This window comes from Acomys russatus, chromosome 9 (genome assembly GCF_903995435.1).
Source record: "Acomys russatus chromosome 9, mAcoRus1.1, whole genome shotgun sequence".
Classification (NCBI taxonomy): Eukaryota; Metazoa; Chordata; class Mammalia; order Rodentia; family Muridae; genus Acomys; species Acomys russatus.
Window position 1 is genome coordinate 34,721,666 of NC_067145.1, and position 22,961 is coordinate 34,744,626.

A 22,961-nucleotide genomic window follows, 5' to 3' on the forward strand; every position below is an offset into this window, starting at 1 on the left:
AAGAAAAAAATATATATATATGGTGTTATGCACTTGCAAATAGTTTACAAATGTAATTGTTCAATAAGATGCACACACACACACACACACACACACACACACACACACACACATATATACACCAAGTTCACGCACATACGTAGCAACTATCATTCAAACAAATTGAGATTTCAGAGGCATGTATTTGTTTAATCTTGACACATTTGAGCAAGGGTGGGGCCATTTGACTAGTTCATTTTTGTTAGACTCTAGAGCAATGGCTTTCAGCCTGTGGGATACAGCCCTCTCCCAGGAGTCACGTGTCAGACATCCTGCATGTCAGATATTTGCATTACAATTCAGAACAGTAACATCATTACAGCTCCAAAATAACAATACATAATTCCATGGCTGAGGGGTCACCGCGACATAAGGAGCCGTATGAAAGAGTCACAGCATGACGGAGGCTGAGAACCACTGCTCTAGGGTCTCTTAAAGTATCTCCCAAAAAGTAAACATGAAGAAATGAAAAACTGTAAGCATCCAATTGAATTACGAGCTCCATGTTTTATCTGACTTTGCCGGAAGGTGACCACACTTTCTATGAGGTTGCTTGTCCTTCAGCTCACAGACTGAAGAGGGCTCAGGGAGGAACTCGGTGTTTAACAGCATGAGATTCCTAACCCTAACCCACCCCAGACAAGCAGCACATGCGTATGTCCGTGCATGCACTATGTCTGTGGCAGAGGAAGACCCTAAGTTAAAACTCCATAGATGCCTTATCTCATCAAGTGACTTTTACCTGGGGGGATGGACAGCTGCTGTCTGTGAGCTAGTGGACGGAGAGTCACAGTCCCATTTTTGCCCACTTAATGTTGTTGTTCATGACAGAAGACCAATGAAAAAAGGTTCTTTTCACATTTGTGTTTTTATTTTAGCCCTTGACCATATCTTTACCTCTGGCTTCTAAACCCGCCCTTAGTGGTAGAGTGCTATTTGGAAAGTGACCTGGCAAGCTTGGCGTGTTTGCCTTTCCTGCCATCTCCATTGGTCGTCCACCTAGTCCTTCGTAAAATAACATACAAGGCAAAGGGAAGTGGGCCTGTGAGCTCAGGCTCACTCCCTGCCTGCTTGGTTTCTCTGCACACATGTGAGATAATCTTGTACATCTTCTGGGGACCCCAGAATGAGGGGAACTCGCTGGTGAATGCTCTCTGGCTTCACATCCAGTACAGGCTGGGTGCCTGTGGTCGCCATGCCTCCTGCCTGCTCAATAATGTAGGCCACAGGGTTGCATTCATAGAGGAGCCGGAGCTGCAGAAAACAGGAACAGGTGTGTACATTTCTCAAGTGGCCAGACAGCCCAAGGAACACACCCTAAATACTGAAAGCAGTGTGAACTACTGCGCTGTTGGTGTCAACTCCCTGAACCATCCACCTTCCGGAGCCTAAAGCTAGTACCCACCTCTGGGTGCTGTGGGCTGGTAACCTCTCAGGAGACACCCCTAACCAGGTGAAACCAAAGCACGTGACCTGCCTGGTATTCCATTTATTTGTTTTCTGGCTTTTATTATTATTATTATTATTATTATTATTATTATTATTATTATTATTATTATTATTATTACTGCTGCCTGGAGGGTGTGAACAAAATGTCTTCAGTCTAGGCCAAAGAGCCAGAGACACCGAAGACACAACAGGTTCAAACCCCAAAGGAAATGACCAACGTGTCAGACGAAGACTTAAGACACCATCACCAGAGACCCTCACAGTATCGGTCACCTGACAGAAGACCTCACACATGGGGCCACACTTGGCAGGTAATCTTGTCCCTGGTCATCCCCAGGAGGACATTGGCAGCTACTGTGTCCTGACAGTTCAGCCAGCCAGATTTTTACCTTGGGTGCTTCTAGGGTTTGCCCTTTTCCTCCTCCCTTTCTCTATCTTGAGATCTTGAGGACAGGGAGCATTTGGATGTTGGGCTGTAAGTCAGACTGTAACCAATTTGTCAATTCAGATACATCTTAAAAGCTCAACATTACTGCATAATCCACTTTTGGGGGTGAGGACCTCAGATACCTTTGCTGTACACAACTGGCCTTTATTGGCCTTCAAGCCATGTGCTCTTCTTTTGTGGAGGGGGAACATCTGAGAGCTACCACAGCTACAGGAGTCAAGTATACAAGACAAGAATATGTGTGTGCACATATACACACTCGTGCACACAATGATGTGGTCACAGCTAAGCCATGGAGATCAGTATCTTCCATCTGGATAGTGGTCACGATGCAGTGAGCACATCTCTACATGGGACTGCCTGTGTTTCGAACACATTTATGTAATTATATGCGGATATTTTGGGGGGCTCATTTACAGTCGTTCTAATAAACTTATCTGTGTTCCACCTGCTAGAATTCAGCAGGTAGCAAGTGTGAGTTTATTCACGAGCTTTACATATTTTGCCCAGTCTCACTTGATTGCAGACGTCTCCATAGTCATGAGGTCAGTAGGTCAGTAAATGTGAGCTAAACACATTCAAAGCCTGATACATAAAACTGGGTGTGACAATCTTCATTCAGTCAACCTAGATGGCACACAATGGATGGCTTCTGTTGGCATGAAAATCCACCTGTGCCTTCTGTGGCTGGCCAAAATTCAGAGACATTTCTGTAGGTGACTTCTCTCATGATAGAAGAATTTGGATCACAAGGTTCCCACTTGACAGTGGTTGTTTTCAGTATTGTCTCATAAAGCTCTTCTGGAAGCTATCTTTCTAGAGACAAAGAAGGGGCTCTTGAATAGAAGGTTTTATTCTGAATTTTTGTGTGGAGCTCAGGTCACACACAAACCCTCCAGAAACAGGTGGAAAGACCATGTTTACAAAATATTTTTTTCTGGGAAGTGGATTGATTCCCTGGGGTCAATGGTCCCAGGTCATTTAGTACAGATAAAGATCAGACAGCCTACAAAAGTGACAGAGATATGATCCTGTGACTCTAGAGAACGTGAGAGATGAGCATGTGACTGCTGCAAACAACGGGCATGAGACCAGAGGAGGAGAGGGCCTGTGAGACTTGCCCATCATAAGCACATCAGCCTTTGCTTCCTCAAACCTACCACAGCTTCGAAACTCACTAAAAGAAGCTGACCTTACCTCTGTTCCTCTGTGCTCTGAAGGACACACACGCCTAGAAGCAGCTCAGTAGCTATACAGCTTATCTGGAGTGGAGGGACCCCATTAGCTAAGTGGACCCAGGAAGTTACCTTGCCCTTAGGACTCTTCTGGTTGGCTGGGTACATGAAGATTCCTCCATAGACAAGGGTGCGATGCACATCAGCCACCATGGAACCCACATACCTGGCCCCGTAAGGTGCACTGCCATCCTAAGGGACAAAAAGGGAAGAGACCAGAACCACCAGGCTTAGCAGCTAGCCTGTACCAACCAGTACAGGGTTAGCAGCCAAATCAACAGGGCCTCTATACTCCTGGGGCTGGAGAGATGGATCAATGGTTAAGAGCCATCTGGCTGCTCTTTCAGAGGATCTGGGTTCCATTCTTAGCACTCAGATAGCAGCTCACAACTATCTACAACTCTGGTTCCAGAAGATCCAATGCCCTTTGTCTTTCATTGGCACAAAGTATGCAAGTGGTACACAGACACACATGCAGACAAAGCACCCATAAACATAAAATAAAAATAATAGTTTTCAAGAATTACTTTTTTAAAAACTAAAGACTATGTGGAGGCAGGGAAGATAGCTAAATTGGTTAAGTGTTTGTACACAGAAATTTAATGCCCCAAATCCACATAAAAGTAGGGCATGGGGTTACACATTTGTGTCAGAGAGGTAAAGATGGATAGATTCCTAGGGCTCACTGGCCAGCCAGCCTAGTTTCCTTGGCAAGCTCCAGACTGGTGAAAGACAGGTGTCTTGCCCAAGGAACCATGTCCCAGGTATCTCCTGGCCTAAACACACACACACACACACACACACACACACACACACACACACACACACACACACACACACCTTTGAAAACAAAGAGAGGTGAGGAGACATGGGAGTGTAGCTCAGCCCTTCAGTGCTTTTGCAGACTATATGCAGGGACCTGAGTTGGTGCCCCCAGCATCACCAACAATAATGATAACACAGGATTGCCCACAGTTAACCGCAAGACCCTGGTATGACAGCCTGCAAACTGGACTCTCAGATGTGATCATATGCCATCTTTAAGCAGAAGTAGCCAGGTACTAAGAGTCTATAGATTACATCTTAGCAAACAGATGACCTGAGAGTGGTTCTGGCCGAAGTTTCGAATTCTGAAAATGTGGCGTCTGAAAAATTTCTAGAAGGACTGAATTGGGCACTGTTCATCTTAATATGTAAATTTCAGGTACAAAGAAGATTGACCATTTATGAAGAAGAGCAGAGTCCACCAAACTCATGCAGACCAGAGTTGTAAGCAGTGGCATCAACCCCTTTAAAGAAATAAAGGATTCAGTCACACGGGCACACCACTGAGACAGCCTTCTCCCTGCTGCTTGCCCAGGCTGTCTTCACTCACCTCAGGGAATTTCTTTTTCTGTACATACTGAGTGGTAGCAGCATCAAAATACTTGGCATAGCCCTCGTTGAGGCTAAAAATCTTCCCTCTCTTCTTAATCCGGATATCTTTTTCCACCAGCACAAACTCTCCAAGAGCCTAGAGAGATAAGAGACTTCAGGACGATGAGCCATGCCAAGAGGCAGAGGTCAGGAGCACAGCACGCAACAGTCAGGGGGTGTCAGAAGACAGTAGCCCAGGGCTTCCCTGGAGTCATCTGGGACCTGCCATGTTGTGATGATAGGCAGAATAAAATGAAATGCCATCTTCACAGGGGACCTAAGCAGAAATTGAATAAAGAATAAAATAAGCCAGGTGTGGTGGCACACACCTTTAATCCCAGCACTTGGGAAGCAGAGGCAGGCGGATTGCTGTGAGTTCGAGGCCAGGGTGGTCTACAAAGCAAGTCCAAGACAGCCAAGGCTACACAGAGAGACCTCTCGAAAAACCAAAAATAAATAAATAAATATAAAGAATAAAATAAACCACAGGAAAGAGGCCAAGATCTTTTTCCTTTACCTCAGTATTTTCAATGTCATTTCTAAGCAACCTTGCTGAACTAACCCCCAAGGTCTCTTCCCCAGGTTAAGGTTTAGGTCTTCAGGGCACCAACAATGAGAGAAAGACGCTACACTGATAGAAGAGAGAGATACAGCATTTACCATCAGTTTGTTGTTCAGTTATTTTATGTTAATGATTCTGTCTTGAAAGTCATTACTATGTACTGGTTTCCTGTCCACTTCTATCTGGAGAAAAGAAGAAATGCCTTCAATCCATTACTGGGTTCACCCCACAGAAGGAGCTAAGTGGCAAAAACCAAAAGAATCCTCATAGTTGTTAATACAATTGTGGCCAGTGCCCTGCAGTCCCTGGGGAGCATCCCTCAAGCGGCTCTCCACCCAGTTCGGCTTAGCTCCTCCCTAAGGACTGATAAGGCAGCTATTGCCTTAAACATCACTGTCTACTGCAGGGCCTGCTGGAAGTGAAGAACCGAGGTGAGGGCTCCTCCTAGCTGTCGGCCAGGCTAGAAGCTACCCAAGGGGTATCAGCTTCACCCTCTAAACACATAGACGAGGCTATGCCAACCATGTGTGAAATAGGAAAGAGACCAGGAAATTCAGAAACTGCAGAACTCTCTACCCTCTCTTCTCTCCTGCCAAAGAGGAGTGAAGCCTGCTTCCTTCCCAGTGAATCTATGTGCTCCTTAACTTCCCTGCCTGCAAGATGCTGGGTGAAGACTCCCAGTCCTGAGGTTCACCCACATCTTGACAGCATCGCATCCAGAACTTCCCTCTCCCTCCTCCAGTCCCCGTGAGAACCTCCAAGGGCTGTAACATGCCTCCTACTCGTTTCACAATTCTTCCCCCTTGTCAAAGAAAGCCAACTTCTTCTTACTGTAAGTTAAGTGTGTCCCTGGTAGTCTTCGGATGCTGACATCAACCAGTCACTGTGGGCATCTTTATTTTGTGAAAGCCTGATGTTTAGTTCAACTCCTTTATTTGTGTATGTGTTCATGTATGTGTAAGGGGTATTCGTGTGTATGCATACCTGTGTGTTGATGTGTTTGTATGTGTGTTCATGAGTTTGTGTGTTTGTGTGTGAGGGTTGTTCATGTGTGTGCACACCTGTGTATTCAAGTGTAAGTATGTTTGTGTGTACACATATGTGTCTGTTCCTGTGTGTGTACACACCTGTGTGTATGTTCATACCTATGTGAGCACTTCTGTGCATATGTATGCAACTGTGTTTGTGTATGTGCATGTATATGTGTATGCAGGTGTGTATGTTTGTGAACTTGTGTACAGGAGTGTTCATATATATGCACACCTGTGTGTTGGTGTAAGGATGTATTCATGTGTGTGCACAGCTGTGCAGGTTTATTTCCCACTTACAAATAAATGTCTTGAGGTCGGGATTCGTTCCCTCAATTGAAAGTTTAGTTGGTGAGCATTCAGGCAGATTGTGCTGTGGTCTGTATCTCATGCTGACCTCACACTGACCTCTGTTCAGGCTGCCATGGCTTTAGAGAGCAAAAGACTTAGGCCTATGCATCTTGGAGTTGGCCCTGTGTGTCCTGTGGCCTCCAGAACCTTTTCAGACTTTTATAGAAGGTAGCTGCCTTGCAGTCAAGGGCAGGTTGGTCAGAATTCAGCCAGTCACCATCGTAACCTGAACAAGGTCTTTACCATCAATCACTCACTTTGCCTTGCCTGCCTAGTCAGAAAACTGGAACAAACAAGAATTCTGGAGGGTTCCTCAAAGGGCTACTTTGACATGAGCAGATAGAAATTGCTTAGAATGGGGGCCTCCCTTCTACTTTAACTGGTGCTGTCTAGCTGTTGGCTGGAATTTTAGAACAATTTTCAAGAGTATTTTACCTAAACTTCATGTTTTTGAGCCACAGAATTTCTCAAGATTTTCTTTCTTTCTTCAAAAATAAAGAGAAGGCAAAATGTTAACAAACTGATTCAGGAGGGAAGCTGCATTATGTAGCGCATTCATATCTGAAAAGTCCCTGGGTGTCCATACCATACAGCGCGGTTGATTCTGAAAGCCTTGGCCACAGCTGTCTAGAACGACGCTCTGGAGTATTGAAGGTGTTCAGTAAATGCTTGCAAACCTGAATTAAAGTGAAATGCTGTTTCCCATTCAAGTGGACACTGGAGTACCTGAAGAAGTCGTTGGTCATATTGTGGGATTTTTATGAGAGCGCAGCATCTTCAACAAAGCAGCTTGTGAATCTCCCGGCATTTAAAGGAGAAATTCTATAATTTGGAAATCCTTTTAAATGTTCTCTGTTTCAATCTGCACACCCCATAAAAGCTTAGCCCTTCTTTCAAAAGTCTGCCTTTACCCAGCCTTTTCCTCCTTTGGTCAGGACTACGCTGACACAGTTTTCATCCGTCCAGAGACCACGCCTCTTTTCTTCCTCCTGCTGAGCACTCTGTCATCATGACTGGTGTGGAGAAGTACACAGTACTGGCCGGGGCCATTTTCCACCATCACTAGCCCCACTGTGTCCTGCACACTGGGAAAAACTCACCAGGTCCTCGCTACCCACAAGGGAAGCCACTAGTCATGTGGGACTATTTTAATTAGTACTATAAATAATGTAGAACTCCCTTTTCCCATGCATACTGGCCATACTTCAAGTGTTTGGTCGTCACAGAAGTGGACTGGGCAGCCAGGGCACAGACCCCATCATCTCCCAGAAGCTTAGGAATGGGGTTCCTCTAAAGATCTGTGGTCTTATCTGGAAAGTGGTCTGGGGTTGTCCCCTCTCGATGGCCTAATAAGAGCACGGGGTGAATACATTTCTGGAGAACAAACTCTTCTCCAGAAACTAAGCAAAGGGAGGCTGAATATTTCCACAAAAGGCATAATAAATGCTGAAGAGATTATATGTAACATGATTTAAACATCTGGGACATTACACAGGACCCACTGGATATGAGCAATCTTATACTTTTATGTGTCCGTTAAAATAAATTTACTTATACAAAACATTGCATGAGGCCCTTCATATTTTTCATGATAGAATTCTCTAACTTCAAAAAACAATTGTCCAAAATGACAGAAAATTATCCTAGGCAACAAGAACTCAACATGATGATGTGTGTCCAAGTGCATGGGGTCAGGCAACCACGGATCGAGCCCTCTGAAACCTAGAGCCAAGGCAAAGCCTTCCTGCCCGTGAAGTGTTCTATTAGGAATTTGGTCACCATGATGAAATGTTAACATAGCAACAAGGACTCAAACCCGGAAATGCACGGAGTCCCCAAAGACAAGCGTGTACAGCACCTACCGGATCCAGCATAAAGAGGTCCACTCCTTGCCCTGTAGAAAGGGCCACCAGGGTCGCGCTGCCATAGAGTGCGTAGCCTGCAGCCACAATATTGCGGCCAGGCTGCAGGGCATCCTTCTCAGAAGGCTCATCCTCTGTGGTCTGTGGGGGAAAAAACGAAGCCTGGAGCCCTTAACCTGCTTCACCTGATTGCAGTTGCTCTCATAAATCGGAGCTAGTAACCATCTTACCTCTTGTCCTCAAAAGAGAAATTGAGATTTTTTTTTTCCCTCTTCTATCTCCACACACCCATATGATTTAGGTATGAAGTGTCCTTAGCCCCAAAGGCTCATGTGTTAAGTAAAGGCTTGGGCCTCAGCCCATGCAACTGCTTAATGTGTTCACAGTCTACATTTTCATTAGAAGCATTTTCAGAAGAGAGGCACAGAGGAAGGCATGCACTGGGGTTATCTTGATGGATCTATCTTGCCCCTCTCTATGTCTCTTTCTGTTCCTGCCTTCCGTTAGATGGAGAATCTCCTCCAGAATACACTTCCACCATGTTGATGTGTGTCCACGTGCATGGGGTCAGGCAACCATGGACCAAGCCCTCTGAAACCCGGAGCCAAGCCAAAGCCTTCCTGCCCATGAAGTGTTCTATTAGGAATTTGGTCACCATGATGAAATGTTAACATAGCCACCTCATAATTAAACTATATGTTTTGAAATTTTCTTCATCCCAAGTGGTTGGGACGCTGCACAGTGGACAAAAATGGGGCTGCAGAAATTGCCTGCAGAGGCGGTGAGCTGCTGACTGCGAAGAGCTCAGACTGAGATGCAGAGCAAAGACTGTTCTTGTGTCTCTCTGAGAGTATCTGTCCTTGCATCCTGTCAAGGGCACTCACTGTAAGATGCTCTGGCCACACTCCTCTGAAGTGCCACAAGCGGTGTTCCCAGCCCACTACAATGATCTCTCCGCAGCCCTACAAGGGAGACAACACTGGTGTCTCCACATTGCAAATAGAGAGTCTGGGGCTTCAGTAATTGAAGTGCTCATACCACATCGTGCAGAGCTGAAACATTCTAATTAATATAAATGTAGAAGCCATAAGTATTTCTCTCTCAGCATTTAATACATGTATGCGTGTGCATGACTGGGAAATGTGTGTGTGTGTCTCTCTCTCTGTCTCTCTCTGTCTCTCTGTCTCTCTGTCTCTCTCTCTCTCTCTCTCTCTCTCTCTCTCTGTATGTGTGTGTGTGTGTGTTTGTAAGAGGACCACTTCAGGATTATCCTCATGAGCACCTCATGAACACTTAAGACACAGTCTCTCAATGACCCAGAGCTCACCAGTTAGGCCACACTGATTGTCCAGCAAGTCTTAGGCATCTGCCTGCCCCCACTGCACCAGCACTAGGATCTAAGTGTATCCCCTGACACCAGACATTTTTATGGGTCCGTGGGGTACACTTAACACACTTTACCTACTGCCTGTGGCCCAGGCCCAGGATTCTGACTTTATAGTGTTCCAGATACCTGATGGTACAACCAAACATGTCTTCTATGATGCCCTAGCAAACCTTCGTCAATGTGTTTGAAGTCTGCATTTTCTTTAGACATATAACCAGAGAAATTATATAACCCAGGGTTATTTGGACTGGCCATCAATGTCTGTGCTTTATTTAAAATTTAAGGCAAAATCTCTGTGTCCAAGTCCATGTAAATTCCAACATGATTGTTGGTTATATGCCATGAATGATAATACTATACCTTTGTGCTGGGAGCAATTGCATGCTGGATTGGCAGAAGCAAGCAAGTAAATTTCCTGGCGACAGCCCACTCATTTTTTTGCACTGCTGATGAATGGGTGTGTCCTTCGTTTAGGCAAGCCCCAAGGATTTTGCCTCAGGACCGCTTATTGTTGCTGTGCTGCCTTTCTATGATTATCTTATCTATCTGGCATGGCATAGACTCTCACTGGCTGTCACACAATAATATTCCTCCATAGATGCTACTATCTCTGTTGGGCAGATTTTCTACAGATGATTTTATAATTCCTGACAATGGTTTCTAACTGACTCAAATAACTTTAACCCTCCTGTAATATAGCAAAACTGTTAGGAGCTCTATGAACCTCCATGTGAATTACACCAAGAAGAAAAACAAGATTGAAACAAACTAATAAGCAAGGAAATACATTCATTCTAGGTTTAGCCAAAGGATAAGGTCCAGGTGTACACTATGATAAGAAAGACCCTATCAATATAGAAACAGAAGCAATGGTTGTCTACACAATACAAGACAGAGATCTGCACTTAAACTCTTGTTTTGAACACATAATGTTCATTTGAAATAAGAAAAAGATAAAAACTTCTGCTTTTAATGCATAATGAGCATATAGCTAAAACCACTGCTTTAAACTTATAATAAACAAAAGTATCTGGCTAGATACAGTTCTAAGGAAAGAACTTAGAACCAATAGTCTTACTGCAGTTCCCTTTTTTTGTAATGATTGCATCTATTTTTGAATGAGGTAAGTTTTTCATAGATGTTATAAAAACACAAGACAGAATTAAATGTTGAAGCCATCTGCTTTATCCAAAAATGTAGCCGGGCAGTGGTGGCACACGCCTTTAATCCCAGCACTCGGGAGGCAGAGGCAGGCAGATCGCTGTGAGTTCAAGGCCAGCTTGGTCTACAAAGTGAGTCCAGAACAGCCAAGGCTACACAGAGAAACCCTGTCTTGGGGAAAAATAAAAAAGTTAATTCAAAAATGTGTCTGTCTGTCTGACTGTCCATGATTCCGTGTGTGTGTGTGTGTGTGTGTGTGTGTGTGTGTGTGTGTGTGTGTGTGAAACCTATTAGAATGTGTTTGTTGAAGTTCCCTGCTTCATCTAAAACTATGCCCATCTGTCTGATTGTCTATATATGCTTTTATGAATAATTTGTGGGAGCTCCCTATGTTTGTGTGAATGTATGGCTTTCTTCCCCTGCCCCTCTCTTCTTCCTTTCTTCTCACCACAACCAGCAGCTCCAAATAGCAAGGCTACCAGCCTGAAAGATTAAGAGTTAAAGTACAGCATGCACAGCCATCAGCCTGACAGTTAAGACTTAAGAAAGTTCAAAAAGTCTCACTGAGACCAGCAGACCCAAGCCCCCAAATATCCAGAAAGCTTGAGAGTTAAAGCACAAAGAGAAACACTAGATGCAAGCATCTCCTAGCCCCGATAAGCCTAAAACAAAAGCCTTTGGACCCTCTTTCTCGACGACGCTGCTCTTCCACTTCAGCCACCCCTGGACCTCGTGACTGTAAACGCGGGTTCATTTCCTATCTCCAGCCTCCTGCCTTGAGTTCCTCCTATCTTATCTTTCCCTGATGATGCACTGTACAATGTAAGGTGAAGTGAAGCCTTTTCTCCCAACTTGCTTTTGGGCAGTGTTTTGACACAGTAATAGAACAGCACCAGAAGTGGGTGCAGAGATGATTCCTGTCCAAGAAAACAACGTGGAAATCCATGTAAATATACAAGTGGGTCCCTCTCTCCAAATTGTGTCTTATACTTTCCTTCTTCTTTTTTTTGCTTCTAAGAAGCAAATGCTTCTTCGTCTCAGCATCCTGTAACCTCAGTGTCACTTGCCCTGTTCTTGTCCTGTGCAGTCGTCTCCTGCTCCTTTGCAAGTGTGTGATTTAGAAGGAGCACCAGCAAGGCACATGTGGAAAAGTCCATACATGAGTACAGACAAATGATGTCCGAACTATGAAAAGTGGTGTAGAATTTATGGTCATTTGCTCATGGATCGGGAGAATTAACATAGTAAAAATGGCCATCCTACCAAAAGCAATCTACAGATTCAATGCAATCCCTATCAAAATACCTACACAATTTTTTAAAGACATTGAAAGTTCAATTCTGAACTTCATATGGAAAAACAAAAAACCCAGAATAGCTAAAACAATCTTGTACAATAAAAGGTGCTCCGGAAGAATCTCCATACCTGATTTCAAACTGTACTATAAAGCAATAGTAATTAAAACAGCATGGTACTGGCACAGCAACAGGCTGGTTGATCAGTGGAATCGAATCGAAGACCCAGATATGAATCCACACACATATGGTCACTTGATTTTTGACAAAGAAGCCAAATCCATTCAATGGAAAAAGGATAGCATCTTCAACAAATGGTGCTGGTCCAACTGGAGGTCTATGTGTAAAAAAATGCAACTGGACCCATATTTGTCACCTTGCACAAAACTCAAATCCAAGTGGATTAAAGACCTCAACATAAAACCAGAGACACTAAGCCACTTAGAGGAAAAAGGGGGAAAGAGCCTGGAACATATTGGCACAGGAGACAACTTCCTGAACAGAACACCAACGGCCCAGGCCTTAATGTCAACCATTAATAAATGGGACCTCATGAGGCTGAGAAGCTTCTGTAAGGCAGGAGACACTGTCAAGAGAACAAAGCGACAGCCTACAGACTGGGAAAAAATCTTCACCAACCCTACATCTGACAAAGGTCTAATATCCAAAATATATAAAGAACTCAAGAAATTAAACACCACCAAACCAAATAACCCAATTGAGAAATGGGGCTTGGAACTAAACAGAGAATTCTCAACAGAGGAGTATCAAATGGCTGAGAAACACTTAAAGAAATGCTCAACCTCCTTAGTCATCAGGGAAATGCAAATCAAAACAACTCTGAGATTCCATCTTACACCCATCAGAATAGCTAAGATCAAAAACTCAAGCGACACCACATGCTGGCAAGGATGTGGGGAGAGAGCAACACTCCTTCATTGCTGGTGGGAATGCAAACTAGTACAGCCACTTTGGAAATCTATCTGGTGCTATCTCAGAAAAATGGGAATAGGGCTTCCTCAAGACCCAGCTATTCCACTCCTTGGAATATGCCCAGAAGATGCTCCAGCACACAACAAGAAAATTTACTCAACCATGTTCATAGCAGCCTTATTCATAATAGCCAGAACATGGAAACAGCCTAAGTGTCCCTCAGTAGAAGAGTGGATAAAGAAACTGTGGTACATATACGCTATGGAATACTACTCAGCTATTAAAAACAAGGAATTCCCGAAATTTGTGGATAAATGTATTGAGCTAGAAATGATCATAATGAGTGAGTTAACCCAGAAGCAGAAAGAATCAAATGGTATATACTCACTTATATCTGCATACTAGCCCAAGGGGTATGTCCCACGAAAGCCTTCACTTACCAGGAAACTGGGACAGAGGGGAAGGCATCCTATTGGGACTCTAAATGAGAGACGCATGGGAGAACAGCAAAATAAAAGGATACAGAGGGTCCTAGAAACCTACAAGTAGAACATTATGATAGGCAGATTTGGGCCCAGGGGTCCCGCTCAAACTAAGGCACCAGCCAAGGACAATACAGGAGGTAAACTTTAAACCCCTTCCCAGATCTAGCCAACGGTCAGAATATTCTCCACAGTTGAGTGGAGAGTGTGATATGACTTTCTCACGTACTATGGTGCCTCACATTTGACCATGTCCCCTGGAGGGGGAGACCTGGTGGCACTCAGAGGAAGGACAGCAGGTAGCCAAGAAGAGACTTGATACCCTATGAGAATATATAGGGAGAGGTAATCCCCCTCAGGAACAGTCATAGGGGAGGGGAATAATGGGAAAATGGGGGGAAGGAATGGGAGGATACAAGGGATGGGATAAACATTGAGATGTAACAAGAATAAATTAAAAAAAAAAAAAAAAAGGAAAAAAAAAAAGAATTTATGGTCATGCTGGATGGTCACAGGCCAACCATCAAGATTTCCTCTGTTGTTAAGCTTGTAGGGTAGACAGAATGGCCCCGAGGTTACATTAAGTCCTAGAATCTTGCATTACTGAACAAAATGAATTTTGCCTAGGGTTATAGATTTACAACAGGGAGATGGGGCCCTCAGTGGTCCTGATAATATTAGTCCAGTCTAATCAAATGAAAACCTGAACTCATTTAGTTTTCGGTGGTTAGAGTCGGGGAGAGTGGGGCAATAGCAAGGAACGGATATCTTAGAAAGTCTGAGAGAAAGCCATGGGACCTTTGTGACGTTCGAAACAGAAGTCACAGGCCAACAAGTTCAGGCAGCTTCTAGAAGCTTATAAGGGCTTGTAGCAAACAGAGAAATATCTGCAGCCTACTACAGAATGGAATTGAATTCCACCATCAACCTAAGCTCACCCAGAAGCAAATTCTATCCACTCTTCACCCCAGCTTCTAGGCATTAAAGAGATCAGATTGGCCGGTTTATGGGCCCACAGCGCTAAAACTGCCAAGCCTTCCCTGATTTAGTGAACAGATAATCAACAGGTGTTCCCAGCCTTCTCTGACCTAATGAACAGATAATCAACAGGTGATTAGGCTTCCAAGAGGGTGATAAGTGACACAGCAGCAACAGAAAACTAACAGTAAGCATTGAGTCTCACTAGGAAGCAGAGCGTGTGTGTGCTTACAGCCTAGGATCAGCCTTAGGGCCGAGTAACCCTCCTGTTGCTATGCCTGCAACCCTAGCACCCAGGACATAAAGCAGGAATGTTGCAAGTTCAATGCCAGCTAGAACTACCTAGCAAGAGCCTACTTAAAAAAAGATAAATAAAACCCCTAATGTCTGAAATTTTTAAGTACTAATATGAAGCCATGCATGATGAATTCTACACCTGGCCTTCCGTTGCAGCCTAGAGTCACATTGCAGGCGCACTAAAACTTATATTGTGGAAAGTTACATGGAAGTGATGTATAAGAAACACAAATGAGCTACGTGCTCAGCCCCCAAGACAACTCATTATGTATCTGCAAACATTTCAAGATTTGAAATCACAGTACTTCGGGTCCTCAGCATGTTGGATGAAGAATATTCAGCCTGCTCAGTACCTCATGTCTGTGTTCCATCCGGACAACCAGAACAAGGTCCCGTGGGAGTCCTGCCGTTTTGTTCTCTCAGGGGATGCCAGGAAGAAGGTTGACGGAGGTTCCCAGTGAAGAGCCCAAGGCAGGGGGAGGGAGAGGTGTCTCGGCCTATAGTGCTTTGTCTAATGAATGGAAAAGATAGGCCTCGGGAAATATGGCAGCCTATCTACTCACCTTTCTGTAGATAGCGAATATGGTTCCAATGGAGGCCAGGCAGTCAATGTTTGAAGATCCATCCAGTGGGTCAAAGCAAACCACATACTTCCCCTAAATCATAGAGACACAAACACCCAGTCAGCACACCTACCGATTGCACAACTGTTCTATGCCAGAGCTACATGTGACTGACGTCTGCAATAACAAGAGGTTTGGACCCATGGGCCTTTCATTTCTGCACTCACTGAAAGCCATTGCTATGGACATAGCTCAACGGGTAAGTGTTATGAGTCTGGGATATGCTGGAAAATATACTAGGGATCACTTGCTTCAAGGCTCAGGTGGTGGGACTGACATTCAAACCCAGACACGCAATACAGGCAAATGCACACATATGGTGTGGCAAGGGCTGTAGAGATGAGCAGGTGAGTGGATAGGAAGCAGGCAAAGCTAACATCTGGTGATAGACCTGGCTGGGATTTAGAAAAGTAGGGTCCGCAGAGAATTAGGCAGAAGAACGCTAGGCAGGGAGATCTTCAAGTGTCCTGGCACAGAACGGGTTAGAATACATTCAAGAGAATGACAGATGAAGGGGGAGATGGGGGAGAGCCTCTCTAGTTGAAGATCAAAGCTTAAAATAACAGATGTGATAGTGGTTTGTGTCAAACAAGTGTGAAAGGCTTAATAGATTTGGCATTGCCCCATCTTTTCAGTCCTTCTGCCATTTACAAAGAAATCGCCCCCATCCCTAACTCCCAACGCATGCAACAAGGACCAGTAGCTCAGCACACTGCACAGTGCTTCGGTTTTGTTGTTGTTGTATTTTGGTTTCATTTGTTTCTTTGGTTTTGGGTTTTTGTTTTCGTTTGTTTGTTTTGTTTTGTGGGAGGGGGTTGTTGTTTTTGTTTTTTGCTTCTCTATTGCTGTGATAAAGCACTCTGGTCAAACAAGCTCTGAGGGGAGTTTATTTTAACTAACACCTCCAAGGTCACAATCCATTACCAAGGAAATCCCAGGCAGGAGCCCAAGGCAGGAACCGAAGCAGAGACAGGGAGGGATGCTGCTTACTGGCTCACAGTCTGCACGGCTCTCTCAGTCTGCTTCATTATACAATCCAGGACCACCTTCCCGGAGATGGCACAGCCCACCATAGGCTGGGCGCTCTCACGTCAATCATAATTAAGAAAATGTCCACGGAGCTGCTCACAGGACAATCTGACGGGGTTAGTTCCTCAATTGTGACTCCTTCTTCCCGGGAGACTCTAGTTTGTGGCGAACTAACCAGAACAGCATTGCCACTGAACGTTGGCTGAGGTTTTGGCTACCAGAAAATGCTATCCTTTAATAAATCACTGTGAGTTTGGTGACTGTAAACCTTCCCCGTGGACTAGCAAACTCTGCCAAGGGCACAGGGTTGTCACAGATTGTTCTCTCGATTAGTCTATTTGTCAGGCTAACCTATTTGGGAAGACCCACCCCATGCAAGGAATCGAAGCCCTCTTCGGGACATTGATTAAAAAATCATGAGGAGCTGAGCCAGAGAGTGCGTTGTACAGCTCTTGTCAAAAAGACTTCCCCCAAAGAAACCCTCCTTTTCTCTGGACTCTGCATGTCCAAGCTCAAAATGATGCCAAGGCATGTTTAGTAGTGCACTAGGTGATATATACCCCAAAGGACGTGAGCCCACATAAGATTTCCAGCTAAAGGACTGAGAAACCCTTTGTTTCTTAAACACACACACACACACACACACACACACACACACACACACACACACACACACACACACACACACACAAAGTGTCCCCAAATACAGGAAAATCCCACAAAAAGACTACGCAAGATAACCATTCTCTCGTCCCATAGCACCACCTACTGGTGATGTGGAGCACTGCAGCCCTCCCTAGACTCACCCTTCTCTCCTTGGCTGTGATCACCGCCTCTTTATTCTCTTCAGAGACTAGGACACAGGTGCTGTAGGAGGACTGGAGCATGTTGATGACCAGGGAATTGGATAGCACGTCCAGTTTCTTTACCTCATCTCCTGTCACATTCACACTTCCCGCAATTCCATACCTAAGAAGACAGGGTGGATCAAGTCACTGATGAAGTCTCAATTGCAGCACCTGCAGCTAGAGAAGATGGGAGAAGCCCTAAGATCAGACACATCTCGACACCTAAGGATGCCGGAGAAAGGAGGGCCATAGTTTGTGTACACTGGAACACCGAGCTTTAACTTCAAGCATCTCTACAGAACCCTGTGCTTTGGAGTCAGTAAATATAGTGACCTCTTTCTCACTTCTCAATCCCTCAGGCTGTCCCCAACAGCCTCAGGCCCATCTCACTATGTGTGGCTTTAAATTTGTCCACTTGAAGCATACTAATGTCACCTAGGAAGGGAGAACCTGATTGAGGAATCACCATCATGACACTGGCCAGTGGAAACATCCATTTTCTTTATTAATGACAAATGTGGGAGGGCTCAGACAACTGTGGGTAGAGTCATTCCTGGGTTATATAAGGAAGCAGGCTGAGCAAGCCATTGAGAGCAAGTCAGGGAGCAGCATTCCTCTATGGCCTCTGGCTCAGTTCCTGTGTCCAGGTTCCTGCCTTGAGCGTCTGCTCTGACGTCCATTGATGGCAGGCTGCATACTGTAAGATAAAGTAAACCCTTTCCTCCTCCAAGTTGCTTTTGATCATGGCATTTATCACAGCAACAGAGGAGCCAACTAACCCAAAATCAGAGCCAGGTCCTTACATGAGTGTCAGGCATGGTGGCCTATCAGAACGTCCTGTTAAGATGAGCCTCTCAGTGTGTCCACCTCCCGCCCCAGGAGTGAGACTATCAAGTTCTGCCTGGGCTGCTCCAACTCCACCAGCACAGACTGACCCCCAGTAGCGGTTTCTCTCCTCATCTCTGCTCCTGTCATCTCCAAAGTGTGATGCTTGCTACCCACCCCTTTTACGTCCCTCAAGCCCTCCAATGTCCCTTCTAGACACCAGCACACCCCTGGGATGCCCTGATGGTGGTGCATTGACCGCTTGCGCAAGGCTTCCTTCTGCACCATCTACTTGCTGAGGACAAAAGCCATGTCTTTCAACCTGTGCTCCAGAAGTCTATGCACAATAAATGTTTTTGCCGCACCATGGAAAAGGGATGGCAGAAAAGCCATTTGCCCTCCTCTCGCTGAGGTTCTGTGAACAAGTGGCTCGAGGTGAGACGCACGGATGGATCCTAACCTACGGCAACGCATTCCCTCTCCTCCCCGACGGAAAGCTTCCCACTTCACCCCCATCCATAATTTGATGTGTGGTACGATGAGCACGACCTGGAAGACTGTTACTCCTTGCTTCAAACCAGCAGTATGTAAGGAAACAACGAGAACAATAAAGTTGGATTGTTTTTGCATCAGGATCATAGCCTCATGTGTAATAGTGGGTCTTAAAGCAGCTGCTGCTGGGAAATGGAAAGCTGAGCAAACTTGTCCAGCCTGCAGCTTACAGACCAGGTGCATCCCAGGATAGCTACGGATCCAGCCCAACACATCTGTAAACCACAGCATCCTGCCCAGCCTGCAGCCTACAGGCCAGGTGCATCCCAGGATAGCTACAGATCCAGCCCAACATATCTGTAAACCACAGCATCCTGCCCAGCCTGCAGCCTACAGGCCTCGTGCATCCCAGGATAGCTACGGATCCAGCCCTGTAACACATCTGTAAACCACAGTGTCCTGTAATAATGCCAAAAGGCTGGACACAGCTGCATGGAACAAAGTCAGGATACCTGCAGTCTCTGTCTCACCTGGCTGTGGCTGCTCTTGGCATGAGGGTTAGGATTTTTTTCCTCTGTGCCAAGCAGGTCCTAGTCTGATTCCATTTCCAGGCCTGCGGCTGCCACCTACTGTTCAATCACCACATAGGCCAACCTTTAAATTTCTCGTGGTATGGTCTTGGACTCATTTTAACTAGAGGCATTTCTTGAGTGTTTATCACAGGGCCTGGCTGTCAGAATTGTCGTCACAGTAACTGGCTAACGCTTACAACAACCCTTTGAGTTAAAGTCAGTAGTACTTCTCCGATTCAGAAGCATAGATGTCTTAGCAAGAATAAACCATTGTCTGCAACCACAAGGTAAGAAAACCCAAGTTAAATTAAGCACTTAACCATCTAGTCCCTTAAGACCCCTTGGTCAGATGCTGAACCACTGGGAAGCCGACTATAGCAGATACGTAAGAGCCAAGACAGTGGCTGTGGAGCTGAAAGGCCTGTACAGAGGAGGGGACAAAAGTCCTGAGGGCCCACAGGAAACTGCCCTAATTGTAGTAGAGCAAAGACCATGTCTAATGTCACTTGGGGGTGATCGTCACACACACAGGGACCTCACATTCTGGAAGCATGCTATTAAAGGCAGCACTTGTCCGCTTTTCACAAAAAAACAGTAATAATACAGTTAAGGGGATGTGTAGGAGGAGAGTCAGCAAGTATCTTTAACTTGGGTCTCCCCCCCCCCCCGTAGTTCTTACACACTTTGGAATACGCTCTGCGATGGTCGTATGGTTGCATTTATTGCTTTGTGCTCTCACCGTTTGGGATTAAAGGTACCATACTGTTAAGAATAAACAATTTAAATAGGTGGGCTCTTTCTTTGTTGGTTCTTCTTTCGTGGTTTCCGCACCCCACCCCTAAAAACATGTATGTCCCTTCAGCTTCCGAGAGAGCCCTCACTGGAAGCACTACAATCAAAATGGAGTGCCAAAGGAGGTGATTTCTTTCCATTATGGCTTAAAACTGGACTCCTGGCCGTGGCCACCAGCAACTCCAGCAGGAATGTGGCCTCATTCTGCAAAAGAGAACAAAGCAAAGCTCCTGTGCTCTGCCTGCCCCAGCCCAGCATGCCCAGGTTCCTTCGCACCATGTGAAGTTAAGGACAACCGAAGCAGGTTCCTTCCATGATGGCCAGGGCCCCAGCAAATCCGTGTTCTGGTGGTTTCTACCCCTATCCTACTGGCAAAGGTCATGATAACCAAACACTTGTACAGGAAAAGAGCATCAAAACACATTTAAAGGTCTCGGTAAGAATCTGTCTATGCAAGTATAAGTAATGAGAATTCAATATAGGTTTTGAGGCAACAGGCTACGGTGTGACCATTATAATCAGTGATAATGGACAATCACATTCTACAGCTTGTCGCTACACATTTTCCCCCCTTTCCTGGCAAAACATGCCAAAGGCTGCTTTATCAAAGCAAATACAAATAATTTAAATGCAGCATCCTTGGGGCACAAAAGACAAATTGGCTTCGGACTCAGCTTCTGCACAGCACCTATGGCTCTCACACCCCGGCCTGGGCCTGCTGCTCTAGGCACCTGTGCCTATGCGTGCTCACCAGGACTCACAGATTGGCCAGTCCGGCCTTCCGCACAGCGGAGGAGATGGCTTTGATGGCAGTCAGCATCGAGTTGAGCAGCTGGGTGAGCTCCCCAGTCCCTTTGGCCTGTCGCCCCTTTTCCATAACGTAGCGGGTCAAGGTGAGCATGTCTGTCTCAAAGGGGCTTCTGTCTGTCATTGTGTCAGGTGAGACCTCCAAGCCTCCTTTCCTCCTTGCAGGAATCCTTGCTCTCTCTGGGGCAGCAGTCTCACAGCTTGCACGTTGAAGAGACACCTCCACTGACTTGTACAGGGCGGGGGGGGGGGGCCAAGGGAAAAGAGCCCCAGACCACGTGACTCAGATAGCTGGACAAGCCCTTAAGGGAACTTCCCTGGCTTCCCTGCTAGTGGCAGCTGCCACAGTCAGTGTATTAAGCAGGCTGTAAATAGAACAGTGCTGCAGGGAAGGGTTGGCCCCATTCTCTGCTTAAGGTCCCTAGGTTGTTTGTTTGTTGTTTTTTTGTTTGTTTGAAGATCCCACGAAGCCACGCTCAGTCACAGGTAAGAGGAGAGAAGACCAGCTAATAAGAACAACCCACAAAATCAACTTATTGGACACAAGAGGATTCTCTGCAGATAGCCGCCGCTGGGGCCTCGTTTTGCACGGTGTGGCTCTCAGATGGCAGACTGGCAGGTACCTTATCTGGGGCATAGGTCACATAACATGCTAATGGCATTCCCAGAGTGACTGTAGCAGGACTTCTTTCAGGTTTATTTTCATTAAGCAAGAGCAACGACAAAAAGGATGTCCATGGGAGGTACCCAACTCTGGAAGATAACTATTACATTCCTATCGAATTGTCTAGCCCTGGGGTTGATTTGTCAGTTTCTCTGGATTTTTATTTTTATTTTTAAAAAAATATTTCTCTATTTGAAAAGAAACACCAGGGCTGAAGAGATGCCTCGGTTGTTAAGAGCACTGGCTGCTCTTGCACAGGGTCTGGGTTTGGCTCCTTCGGTGGCTCACGACCATCTGTATCTCCAGTTCTAGAATACCCAATCTCCTGTTCTGACTGCCACGTGCACTAAGCATGTAAGCGGTGCACATACATACATGCAGGCAGAACACTCACACACTCGAAAAACCAAATTAAAAAAATGTTTAAAGTGTCCTAAAATTAACTGAGCTAGTGGTGTTCTTTCTGTGATGACCAGGCTCTGGGTCCCAAGATGGCTACCCACTGTGCGGATAATTTGGGAGCATTACTAAACTCTTAAAGCCTTGATGTCTTCATAAATTTCAGGTAACAACTGGTGGCATGGTTGTAAGGATTAAAAATCAGGTGGTGGGCCTGGTATCAAGCTCCAGATCTTGGAAACCTACATCCTTCCAGCTCTTCAGTGTGTCTAGAACTGTAAGTATATGTACAAATAATTTCAAATATCTCCACCTACTTGGAGAGCTGAATCAGGATAATCCCACATCTGGCCAATATATCAAGACTATATAAATAAATCAATCAACAAAACCAAGCATGTGCACATTGCCCTACAATTGGATATCTTCCTTTGATAATTATTTCATTAAATTTTGTTTAGCAACAGGTCATAGAAAACTCAGAGCAGCCAAGCATGGTGGCATATACCTGTAATCCCAGCACTCGGGGAGGCAGAGGCAGGAAGATCTGTGAGTTAAAAGCTATCCTGGTCAACAAAGCAAGTCCAGGATAGCCAAGACTACACAGAGAAACGTTGTCTCAAAAAACCAAAACAAAACAACAATAACAACAAAAAGAAAAAAAGGAAAGAAAAGTCAGAGCAATTTGTACACGTATTTGCTTTGGTTTTTCTCTTGGACCATGTGTTTGCCAGGCTGTGGCTGCGACAACCTTTCAGGTAGTCAAAGGTCCCTTCGAGAGCCCTATTTCTGAGGCTCTCCAGAGATGGCTGGATGACTGGATTAATTGGAGAGTGATCACCACGCAAGCCTGGCAATCTAAGTTTAGGCTCCCCAGCACCTACGTTAAAAACCAGACACATTGGAGTGCATCTGTAGTTTCCGTTCTGAGGAATGGACAGGAACATGGCCTTGCTGGCCAGCCAGGATAGTCAACTCAGTGAGAGC

General features: G+C 45.3%; 1 protein-coding gene across 1 annotated transcript; it reads right to left on the reverse strand.

The window, feature by feature from the left end:
* Positions 1 to 923: 923 nt before the first annotated feature.
* Fbp2 (fructose-bisphosphatase 2) lies at positions 924 to 21,160 on the reverse strand. Its single transcript, XM_051151110.1, has 7 exons — positions 20,866 to 21,160; positions 17,382 to 17,544; positions 15,487 to 15,579; positions 8,391 to 8,531; positions 4,547 to 4,684; positions 3,244 to 3,363; positions 924 to 1,293 (listed from the first exon to the last, which is right to left on the reverse strand). Exons 1-7 carry the CDS (start codon positions 21,033 to 21,035, stop codon positions 1,096 to 1,098), a joined length of 1,023 nt encoding a protein of 340 aa, XP_051007067.1. The 5' UTR covers positions 21,036 to 21,160; the 3' UTR covers positions 924 to 1,095.
* Between the last annotated feature and the right edge of the window lie 1,801 nt (positions 21,161 to 22,961).

Bases quoted from the DNA above. Each gene is read 5' to 3' on its own strand.
- Fbp2 (XM_051151110.1), bottom strand. From the start codon at position 21,035: ATGACAGACAGAAGCCCCTTTGAGACAGACATGCTCACCTTGACCCGC. The intron at 17,545-20,865 runs GTGAGTCCTGGT...CTGTCTTCTTAG, and splicing joins AAGGCCGGACTGGCCAATCT to GTATGGAATTGCGGGAAGTG. The intron at 1,294-3,243 runs GTAACTTCCTGG...TGTTTTCTGCAG, and splicing joins AGAAGAGTCCTAAGGGCAAG to CTCCGGCTCCTCTATGAATG.